Source organism: Thunnus albacares, chromosome 7, assembly GCF_914725855.1.
Source record: "Thunnus albacares chromosome 7, fThuAlb1.1, whole genome shotgun sequence".
Classification (NCBI taxonomy): Eukaryota; Metazoa; Chordata; class Actinopteri; order Scombriformes; family Scombridae; genus Thunnus; species Thunnus albacares.
Window position 1 is genome coordinate 21,697,300 of NC_058112.1, and position 12,376 is coordinate 21,709,675.

The 12,376-nt window shown below is 38.9% G+C and overlaps 1 protein-coding gene across 3 annotated transcripts in view; it reads right to left on the reverse strand.

The window, feature by feature from the left end:
- Positions 1 to 2,331: 2,331 nt before the first annotated feature.
- The window catches only part of LOC122986112 (tumor protein p53-inducible protein 11-like), a 36,923-nt gene continuing 26,878 nt past the window's right edge, over positions 2,332 to 12,376 (reverse strand). For all 3 annotated transcript variants that reach the window (XM_044357204.1, XM_044357205.1, XM_044357203.1), the window contains 5 exons: positions 8,042 to 8,100; positions 7,824 to 7,872; positions 7,302 to 7,398; positions 4,952 to 5,053; positions 2,332 to 4,221 (listed from right to left, as the gene is read on the reverse strand). In XM_044357204.1, the coding sequence (XP_044213139.1) occupies positions 4,088 to 4,221; positions 4,952 to 5,053; positions 7,302 to 7,398; positions 7,824 to 7,872; positions 8,042 to 8,100 (441 nt within the window). In that variant the 3' untranslated portion in view covers positions 2,332 to 4,087. The remainder of the gene's footprint in view (positions 4,222 to 4,951; positions 5,054 to 7,301; positions 7,399 to 7,823; positions 7,873 to 8,041; positions 8,101 to 12,376) is intronic.

Here is a 12,376-nt window from a genome sequence, read left to right on the forward strand (position 1 = left end):
TGTGTTCTCTTGTTGTAATATCTGAGTACTCCGTTTTTTGCTTTCACAAAATAATAATGTAATGATTTCAACATGGCAAGCTGCTTCCTTGTTAACTTAAAATAATTACTTCCTTATCTGAACAAAAAGCTTCCTCATCATTAAAAAAAAAAAAGATCAGACACTGATATGAAAAATAGGCAATTTCTGCCAGCTTTTGCTTTATATCTTTCTACAGTGTATTGTTAACTAATTGTTTATATCACAGGTACACTATCAGACCTTGGCTTGTAGTACTTTAGACATTAGTGGCAGCCTGTGGTAGTAAACCATAGTAATCTCAGTCCTGAAATGGATACTTATAACTTTGTATGTGGTTGCAGCTGCAGTGGACGGTCATAACAGCTATAAGTTGATGTCAAATGTAGGCAGCAACAATAGACAGAGACTGCCTAGTACCTTCTGATTATGGATAATCATCATTTTTAATTTGGTGATTACATTAACACAGTTTGGGTTATTGAGTTGGCTTTTGAATGATCAATTGTAAGCTATTCTTTAATACTGTTTACCACCATGCCTTAAGAAATAAACCAGAACCCAACATATTAAATGGAAAGTATGGAGGGAATGCAAACACAGGGACACACAGGAGCTTTTTGCCTATAAACAACCCTAAGCACACACACATTTCCTGTGCCACACAATCCCCCTTTTCACCCTTTGCCCAATGTGTGTGTGTGTGTGAGAAGAAATGGGATAGAGAGAGAGAGAGAGAGTGCTGGGGTGTGATGGGGATAGGTAGTTAGGAATATGTGCTTAGATATTCCTGGTAGATGGATTTAAACCCAGAGAAAAACATTTTTGACCTGAAGATAATCGTGTTATGACATGTTCAACACCTTCCAAACACAAAACACTAAACAAAAAGTGGGATTACATAACAGATGTATGGTTTCTTTGTTTAGACATGTCAGAACATGTTTTTTGATAACTTGGTGAATGTAAGTACATTTTGCTGAAGGCTCTCCCCTTTCAAAGGCGCAGCAAATAGGCGGAAGGCAGCCTGTTCGAGTATGTTCTGGGCTGCCGGCCACAAAATAAATGTGTATACCTGTACCTAGAAATGAAAGTCTCACCCTTGCTGATGCAACAAGTTGAAGGCCTACCCAGGCACAGAGAAAAACCTAAGTGGAGTTGTACTGTACGTTGTGATGGAGTGGAACACTTTTCTCAGCCTTACGCTTTCCATTGTGTCACTTCACAGTTACGTATTTCTGGTGTTACTGTAAGCCTGTGAATTGGTTGATGTGGACTTTTTTTCCCCAAAATTTCAACATGAATGCATGAGATGAATACATAATCATTCCAGCTGACACTTGGAAGTCCCATGTGGTTGGTTCATAAGTGATAAAACGTACATCCTCACAATGACGTAAGCGTTTAGATTGATACAGGGTCGATGACAGGAAAACTATATTTCTATCAGAAAGCACAACAAAACAAAACAAAGCTAATTACATCACATTTGAAGTCTTCAAAATAAACTTTTTTTTTTTATTTCAAACTAAATAGTGGAAATCCATGACATTTCATTTTTGAGGTACAATATAGCACATATATACATAAAAACACAATGCTACAACTTGAAACAATTTGACCTGGTATGCTATTCACAACAGTACAATAAAGGTTAGATCTACATCAGACAGAATGAACAGCTCAACTTACCATTCCTCTAAGGACACAATTTACCAATGTAATATTTTACTGCTTTACGTCAGAGAACCAGGAGGATGAAAGAGACGTTTCTTTGCCTCCCCTCTTCTGCCCATCCCCCGAAAACTGCCCATCTCTCCTAAAATAACCTGCTTAACAGACCTTTGAACATTTCGCAAGGCTGATGATTTGAGGCCTCTAGTATCGACAGAAATGGAATGACGTTTTTTTTTAACTCCATAATTACCATGCTAGTTAGGACGGAGCAGTAGGTTGGGGCACACAATGTCACTCGGGAGAGCTACATCTAATTAAACACTGGAAAAGGGATAATTACTACTTTTCAGGAGGACGAGAGACCTCACCCATGTTTCACGTTCCCTATCTGACTTGAAAACTCACCCAAGTAAGAAGTACATCTGCCTTGAACGCTGGACTCGCAACTGCAAACCCACAATCACTGTGACCTCAGGACTACTCCCTTCTAGGGCAGGACTGAACGTGGTCATTTGCAACAATATGGACCACCTTTGGAGGAGATCTACTGTAAGCTCCTTGTTCAACTCAAAATTAAGTTTCAAGTTAAAATACACAAAATGAGTTAACTGTCTTTAGAGTGTCTTTTTGACTGGCCTCAGAGTGGACAAATTATCTTTGCTGCCCAAGCTCTAAATCGCTGAGCTGGGATATTGTGTACCTGAGGGCCTGCCAAGGGAGGTAGAAAATGTACTGAACATATTTAGTGGACTAAAACTGCCAAGTGTTGGGTTCTGTCTGTTGTAAAGCACATACAGTTTAACTTTTGTAACACTCAAATTAACTTTTCCTTATAAGGATTTTTGCCATTTTTGGTTAACGCATCCATTCACTGCAGTTGACACCTTTATTTATTTATCTGCTTTGCATCCTTGTTGATGGCAGCTTGCTACACAGTTCAAGCCATTACTTTTGGTGGATTATATTGCATGCATGATGTCAAAACACAAATGTCACTTAAATAGGTACAAAATTAAGACACACCAAGAGAAAGATCTATCTTTGAAAATCATTTTTAACTAATACTGAACAAGTTCCCTGTTCGGTTCACAAGAACACCACGTGATGGTAAATACTTTTATTTACATATATACAAAAAGTAGGATGCAGTGTTGGTGACTGTTCTTTTAAGTAGTTTTAAGGCAAGACTGAGGATATGGTGTATGTAAAAAAAAAAAAAAGCTGTGCTACATCACTAAAGAGGAACCAGAGCAGGTTTGTTTGCCCTACACACTGACATGCTCGGCTTGTGAAACTAGCTTTACAGTAAGGTCAGAAATGTTTAAGACTTTCTGTAAGATGACTAAGGTCCCGCCAAACAGTGTACACACAGCTTCGTACATATAGAGAACTGCACTTCCTCTATTCTACAAATGAGTGCACATGTGCATTTATCAGCATTATATGTATTCATCTCAGTAGTGTAAATATTCTGTACAAAACCATTCCTATTCACTTTGGTAGAACTGACTGATATACTTAAAGGAATATAAAATCCACTTTGTCCCTGATTTTTTTTTCAATACAGCATTTCTTTTTGGGTAGTCTGAATCTGAAAATGACTGATGGGCATTATTGAGAGTAAAAACTGACCTTAAAGAGTTTCCTCTATGTGCTGACCACACTGTATAAGAAAAGATTAACTGTCACTCAGCTAGCATTTAGCTTATCTGGCCTGAATTTTGCACTAAGCACAGTTGATACTTTTTTCCATTTGGTATGTTCACTAGATAGCTGTCACATAAGCATGCAAAAGCACAGATATTCAGGCTTCACTTTAACATACATACAGTATGAATTGACATCAACAGCATCAAACCGGAAACAAATTTTAGCACAAACTCTTGGTCTTTCAGTGTGATTAAGAGGAAGTATCAAGATGTAATGTTTTTATCAAACAGATAACACTAAATTCTGAATCTGGAAATCATGTAAGTGTACATGAACAACATAGTCAGGTGAAATTATTCTGTACTGTACATATTAAACCATAGAACTAGGCAACACAAGAGTGTAATTCACCACAAACTGCTAGCTCCATCTTTATAATAACAGCACTCAGAACTGCACAAAAGGAGGAATGTGTGTCAAGAGGGGCTTGACCTCATAGCCCAGTGAAGGAGTAATTCACTTTCACTATGAAGTTTCTAGTTCTTGTTGTAGAGTCTGGAATGTGAGACTGTGCTCATCTGTTAAATATTGGGGGTTACAATAGGCTAGGTCCCATTGGAAGGGGCAGAGAACTGGCAAAGTAGTGCTCCAAGCCCCAATCAAATAACAATCCAAACCTTCTGACCCCACGTTTGTGACCTGTGTTCAGCTGTCCCCTCCCTGGAAGTATTGTGCAGGCAGTTCAGATCTTCTTTGGCTTGCGGCCCAGGTGGTAGTAGTAAGCCATGGTGACCGCCAGGAAGAGCACTCGACTGAGAAGCAGGAGTATGGCAGCATTGGGCAGGATGCCAATCTCCATTAAGGTGATGGATGTCACTGAAACCACAGAGCAACGCGCTTAGCAGTAAAAATCTGACTTTAATTATTAGCAAAAGGCACATGGTTTTCCGATCATTATTAACCTTTGGATATTGGATATTAAAGGACAGGTTCTCATTTTTTCAAGTCTGTCAAGTCACATGCCCGTGTGTACATTGTAAGAGTTATCAGGCGCTGCAATTGTCAATCTATAACTATACAAGTCAAGCAGATATTGCCTAAAGTTAGTCTTTTTAGTACAAAATCCCCTCTTTGTGTTACCACGGACAGCATTCGTTGCTGAGCTGCAGTGGAGGATTAGTGACACAAACAGGGAATTTTGAACTAAAAAGACTGTAACTTTGGAATAACCCCACTTGATTTGTGTAACTCAGACTGCTGAAGCCTCATATAAGGTTAAGTGGAACTTTAGAAGTAATTTTTCCACAAAGCCAGTATAGACAGGAGGAAGATTACAGCGAAAAGCTATTTCCATATATGTGTGGGCATGTGAGTATCGTTTTAAGACACACTTGAAAAGATGTAAATCCTTCCTTTAATATAGTGCAAAGCTGTGACTGCACATGATGAACACAAGAGGGCAGTATCAACACATACATGTGCAAAATGCTGGTGTTATATCAATTCTGACTATCAAAACAAGATTAAAAAAGGGAGATATCTGATGCTGTGATTTAACAGCTATTGGAAACCAATGACTGGAACTCGTAGAGAAAATTTTAATTACCTAGAAACTGAACAGCAAAGTAGCAAGCTTCACTGAGCAGAGTCCACTGGATGACGATCTTCTCTGCTGTGTAGAGACCATTCCACATGATGAGGGCCAGGCCTGGAGAGGGATGAGATAAAGGGCAATTTATAGGTTCAGGGGCATGGGAATAAAAACAAAACAAAAAACAAAAACAAAAAAAAGAGAGAGGACGCTCAGGAAAGAAGACTCCTACACATCCGAGAGCAATTCAACTGACAAAACTACTATGAGAACAGTTTACTTGCAGCTGGACTCCAACTGTAACATATGATGCCGTGTACACACGGTGATAATTGGCCTACTGATTCCGTTGAATGCTCTGACTCATTGATTGTGAAAAAAGCTCGTGCTCCCTCATCTCATTCCTTGCCATTCTTCCAGTTAATTTTCCTGCATTTCACTCCCACTCACCCACACAAACACACACAAACACAAACACAAACACAAACACACACACACACACACACACACACACACCAGTGAGGCTATGGAAACAAGCAGGGGTGGGCAGAAAGGTGGGAGGGCTGATGGACTGTATCCTCTCCATACCATGTTCCATCTGTGTGGCAGATGAGACCCCATCCTTCGACCTCTTTACTGCTCCTTGTCTTGTAAGACATCACCTTTTTTTTTTCTTTCTAATCCCCACAGCCCTGTTGACATTTAAAATAGAAAGAAGCCCGTCTCTTGTTGGCTTTATGAGATTGAAAGCTGGTTCATTCACATCTTCCTCCACGGTGCTGTGGTTTTATCTGTCCTTAGGAAATGCAGTAATTCTTTATCATGCAGAGGGTTATTTTTTATTTGTTCAGATTTTACGTTGCTCAGCTTTATCAGGATACGTGCATATTACGGTAGTGTGTGGTTTCTCCCTAGTCTTCCCATAAATTTCTTGAAGGAAGGTGGTTGACATATTACAGTAGATAGATGGACTATCTTGTGGTAGAGCTGAAACAATTTATTAAATAATCTTTGTTGATAGACACAAAATTAATCTGCAACTCTTTTGATAATCAATTTAAGTCATTTTTTCCCAGTAAAAATGCAAAACATTAGTTGGTTCCAACTTGTCAGTTGTGAGTAATTTCTAATTTTCTGTTTTATATCATTATATACGGAATATCTTTGGGTTATGAAGTCAATTTGAAAACCTCACTTTGGGCTTTAGGAAATTTTCATATTACCCAACGGTTAATCAAGAAGCAAGAAAATAATCAGCAGATTCAGCGATAATGAAAATAATCATTAGTTGCATTCCTTCTTCTATATATCTATAAAAGGACAACATATAGTATAAAATACTGTATGTTAAGCCTTTGTTCTCACCCTTCTTTCTTTTCCTACCCATCCCCGCTTACTTTCCCATCAAGGAGCAACCTGTGTGCTACCTGCCTCTCTGTCAGTCACGTTGTGCCTCTTCCCAGAGCCATCGTAAAACCTGTAATCACTAACAGAGTGACTGACTCACCAACTTGCCTGACAGCCTTGTCTCAAACAAAGGCCATTAAAATAATTGGTCGCATCTCCAATATAAATTCCATGTAAGAGGGAGCAAAACACAAACGCCATAATTACTCTGCATATTGACAAGCATTGACTGTCCCCTGGTGATGGCACGGCACCGAAAAGCTAAAAAGCTCATTTTAATGTGTGATTGAATAAGCGAGCTGGAAAATCTTCATGTAGAGTAATATATTGTCTCCTCTCCAAGTCCCAGACCAGCCAAGGCACACATACAGTACCAGTCAAAAGTTTGGACACACCTTCCCATTCAGTTGAATGAGAAAGTGTGTCCAAACTTTTGACTGGTACTGTGTACAGTACACACACTGTCCTGACATCCCCCACTGTGTTCCCACAGGATTTAGAGCTGACATGTGAGGCCACAGAAACAAAGGTGACTGGAACAGTTGCTGTTAGTATTCTGGAGAACTGGTCTTTGTACTCCTGTTATCGCCCTCATAGTGAACTGTAGAAACATAGATCTGAATCAAACCATATAGCCTCTGTTTATAGCCTAAAGGGATGATTTTTCAGCAAAAAGAAAGCTTTATGTACATTATGAGCACTTGTGTGTGAATAGCAATGAATGCATTTCATGGCATTATCACAACAGACCACGTGCTGTAGAGCAGTGTATATTTTTAGCATATATATAAATAAATATCAAAAACATTGTGTTTCAGCATCATTGCAGTACAGTGAATGTACTCCCTCATGCATAGCTGCAGCACAGTGAATATACAGCAGCTATGCGTGAAGAAGCATCAATGAATTGCTTTGAGCATTTATTTAACTTTCTTGCATCTTCGGGCATCAGACTCACTTAGCAGTGCTCCTCCATAAAGGCGAATGGAGATGCTCGTTGTGGAGAGCTCCTCCTCAAAAATAACCTCATAGAGTTGGTTGGGAAACATCAGGGCCTGGATAAGAAAACAACAATACAACTCTGTAATAGCAACACAAGAGCATTATATCCTCCCCAAATGCCCCAAAAAAGTCCCTCCAAAATAGAGCAGCAATGACAGACAAAGTCTTCCTGTTTATCAGTTAGAATGAAACACTGGAGATACTGAACATTCAGGTGGCACAGCTGACAAAGACTGAACTGTTTCTCCAGATGTCTCTCGCTGATAAGTTGGAAAAGAATCTACATTTGTTCATTGCTGATTTTTTGCTATTTGTAAAATGAGCGTGTCATAACAGCATACAAATGTAAATGCATAATTGTATATTGATGGACTTATAAGACTGAGTGAAGACTTCCTTAATAGCATAAATGACTAAGTTTTCAAAAATAAATGCGAAACAACTTCTTCACTGTGTTGATAATTAAAGCTTCACTTACCATCAGGGCCATAACTGTGAAACCCACAGCTGAGGTGAGTATCCACACCCTAAAAAAAGAGATATGAGATATGTGTGCTGCCTGCAACCAATACTGACTGTGAATTTGTTTTCTCAGAGTTTACAACATGTTGAACATTAGTGGAAATATATGACCTTACACAGTCTGCTGTGTTAACTGTGAGCTGCTATTGAGTAGCTGAGCAGCTGAAATCTTACCTAAGCCCGATAGGCTCTCGCACTGCAAACTTCATCTCATTTCCGAGCATCTGACTGATCTGTGAGTGAACAAGGCAAGACAAAAGAAAAAGGAAATGAGTTATGAGGAGGCAAATGTAATGGCAATCATGTCATATTAATGGATATCTATTATGACAACCGTCAACAAAGCAGAAAGCACCCTCCATGGAAGTGGATATAAGGTTTCTAGCACATTTGTAGCCAGCTACTGGAAGGAGGCAAATTAAACAAACCAGTGAAGAGAAAAGAAGAGAGACTGAGTGTCAGAGAAGGACCTATTAAGATGTTAATTAGAGACTGTAAATGTTTTCACCTTCTTAATCACCCCCTGAAGATTACGAGGGTGTGTGTCATAACAACATCTTCCCGTGAATTCTGGATGAATAACTACCAAGTGTGTGCCAGAAGAAAAACCTTTTTCCTACAAATTATCTTGATCTAAGCAACACACCATACCACCCAATACTCAATTTATAATCCTGAAAGCCTGAAGCAGTTAGTTTGCTAGTTAGTACATTTTTTTGACAAATTGAAAGCTACAGTCACACTGTTTATTAGTGACTGATTGTTCATCTCGTATACATACAAAAACAGGAACAGTAAATATTTCGTAAAATGCCACCAAAATTAATATTATCACATGAATTTCCCTTGCAATATCTGTTGGAATAAGCATCTCTTATCATAAATGCTACAAGATGCTGGAATGCTAATGACAGGCAACAAAATTTTCTAAATCTGCTCCATCAGGCACAAATAAATTCATGTGGCCCCTCTCTCAAACAAAAACAATATAAAACACCCAAACGACTATCTGAGGGCAGGTTTATTGAGGTATTGAAACACGTAATTCATTAGTTGATCAACAGAAAATATATCTATGACACATTTGATAATCAATTAATCATTTAAGCCATTTATTCAAGAGAAAATGACAAATGTTTGCTGGTTGCAGCTTCTAAAATGTGAGGATTTGCTTTGGGTTTTGGACAGTTGGTCAGACAAAGCAAGCAATTTGAAGACATCATTGTGGGAAATTATGATTTTCTGACATTTTATAGACAAAAAAAATATTAGATAAAAAAAATAATCAACCGATTAATCAATAATTAAAATAGCTGCAAGCAAGTAGTGGGCAAAAGCACCATGCTGTTTGCATTACGTGAAGTGCATTCAAGAGGAATTGCAAGGAGGTAAACAAACTGCCCCAGATAAACCACACAGTGGGCAAGTTAAAAAAAAAAAAAAAAAAAATCAAACCCAGATTCCTGCTGAAACAGACGAACCTGTTTCAGTTGGTTTGTTACACGCCCTTAGAAACTCTTTGGAAAAGGCCCGGCACTTTCAAAAAATACTGGAAGGTGACTGAATGAACCTCACTGTAGTAACACCTAAACCTCTCCTGTAGATAGGTTTAGGTGTTTGGTCGCTGTTTGGTCGCTGTTTGGACGCTGATTGGTCCAAACCACTGGTGGTTCAGCCACAAACTCATGACTTGAAGCCTGACAAAAAGGATTCTCGAAAGATCTCGCGAATCCAGCTGCCTCGCAAGGTAATGAACAGACAGTAAATTACAGAGAAATTACAATAAAAGTTGGCTGTGAAGTTCAGTTCCTTCATCCAAAGCCTTTAACGATTTCTCTTCATCATCAAGCATCCCTTCCTTCAAAAACGGTTCTTGTGTTGCAGTCAGACATAGCATCACTGAAACTAAAAATACACTGAAGCATGAAAACCACTAAGGCAGATAAGATGAATCATTTTCTGGCTAGCAATGTTTACAGAGAACTCACTATCAATTGGAAAGTAGTTTTCTACTTGACGAGCCCGTGAAATGTCAGAGTGAATGAAACAAAACGATTCATGTCATGTACTAGAAAGATCAAGACAAGGGTTTTGTCTTCTACCATTTCCCACCATGTAAATGTTATCAAGTTATGTGATGAGAAATAACAATATTATGTTAATTATAACAATATCAACTTGCATACTTTGCTTGCAAGACCTCCCATCAAAAGTGACTTTCCTTACTTTATCTCAGCCTTTAGTGGAATCATATCATATCATGTTGTCATGTTAGTGTTTTCAAATTTCTGTTAATGATTCTTAGCAAACTGTAATTAAAAACAACATTTGTTAATGAAGGTTTTATTTTACACATGAAGAGTTTGCTCTCATGTAATGCATAACATTGGAACGCAGTTCATAGCTTTGATTTTACCCAAGTCCTCCAGCTGTGTTCTCAAAGTACATCAGTGTGAAAACCATTACTCTAAATCAATGAAACGTGCTTGCCATATCTAAACATTTAAACTAACATAAAATGTATGACAATATTTATGCTTGTGTGCATTTGTGCACTGGCCTGTATATTCCCATGCATAAACACACAAATGGTGTCTTTGATCTCAGAACCCTTAAGAAAGGACTCCCATGAATCTTCGCTCCTAGAAACATTACAGATAAAGAGTTACGGACTAGAGTCATTACATGCCTCCATGTGCTTTGACTGAAGTGCCTGTACATGAATTGATCTGTGCCAGCTGTGATGACGTGACAAGGTGAATCAGCCTTCCTGTGCCATAGTTTCAGGGGCTGTTTTTGACAGGAACACATAAATATTCATGACTGGCATGAGAAATACTCAAAGGGAACTGAGTGTCAACTGATGGCATGAGGTGGCTTATGGTGGAATAGAGTGGAAGGGAGAGAGGGAGAAATAGGAAAAGGAAGAAATACACAATGCTGTTTGTGGAGAGACGCTTAATCACAGCTGCTATGGCCCGACTGTGTCGTCAATCACTCAGTCAGCAACATTCAGTAAACAAAGGGCAACTCTTCAGCCAGAGAGCATGAAAAATGCTCAGGCAAAATAGAATCCATTTTCCTATGACTTCAAATTTGAGTGTTTACGCCTCTCATCTGATGGATTTTGTCAGTTTGTGGAATCACATTAAGTAGATAGTGATCACTGTTTTATGTGTCTCAGTGGTAGTTGAGACATATATTCTCGCTGTCAGACTGGTTTTTGCTGCATGACCTTAACACTGAAGTACTATACCAGTGGTTTAAAGAAGCTGACAGTACCAGCAATATCTCTCGGCACAATTCACATATTGTTGCATAAATAGAAAGCCTTCAATCTAATTTAAGTATTAGTAATAGGAACAGTATTCTTATCTCGAAGCAGTAAAAGAGGCAGGAAGAGACAGTCAGCAGCCTACAGGAACACTTCCTCCCTTTGTTTACAAGGACCACAAGGATGAAGTCAAATTGCTTCCCCTTCAAACCAACTCTTGCTATGCAGCTAACCTTTAATTTTGGGTCCCATGGGCCTCTTTACCACAAACACTTGTGGCAAGGATAACTGGAACAACTCAACAATAACAGCACATTGTAGGAGAACAATTACATTGTAAGAGCAACCATTTAATTTCTAAATTAGGGTCAATGTCACAGTTAAATAGGGAAACCCACTATTCAAAACAACACATACAATAGACCACATTGTATTGTGTTACTGTACTTTGCATAGACCGATACTGAATCACCATACAATCATTACAGCCGGTATTTAACCTCAAGAATATTTGTCAAATCAAAAAACCTTCATGAATGTTGAGGTATTAAGTGTTTCTCTCTCTATTAGTATATTATATCTGTCTCTGTCAGTATGCTCCATGAAAGGGATCTGAGTGGCAGATGTCTGGCTTAGTCTCCTTGCTAAAAAATTAAGAGAGAAAACAAACACTCAGGAGGGCTGAGAAAAGGGGGCCGACATGTCATCACAAGCGATCAGCCACCACCGTATGTCTGCTCCCTTCTGTTCTCCTCACTTCTCCCACTTGCCTGATGAATATTTCAGTGAGGAACAGTTTGCTCAGCCTATGCTCATTGTAATGCAATCTGATTTTTTTTTTTAAAAAAAACAACAAAAAAACAAAAAATTGGAATCTTGATATTTGAGCCCTTTGAAACGGAACAAGGCAGTATTGTCTTCCTGAAAGTGTGCAGCTTGACATGAATATGACAAGTGTTTCCGTGTCTGCTGGCATGAACCGGCATGTGTGCTATTGTGTTTTGGTTAACATCGCTGTACATTGTCCATTTGTGCAAATACATGTGAGGCAGGAATATAATACATGCGATGCAAGAGGCAGGGAGTCTCCCACGGGAGCCAGTCACATCTCAGTGAAGCTGCGGGAGCTCTTGGGATTACGTGATCTACATTCACTGAAGCATAAAGAGCAAATGCACACAATGGGACACTATGAAAGTGATGAGCCAATTAGCAGCCCATTGTAGCTTTTAAAA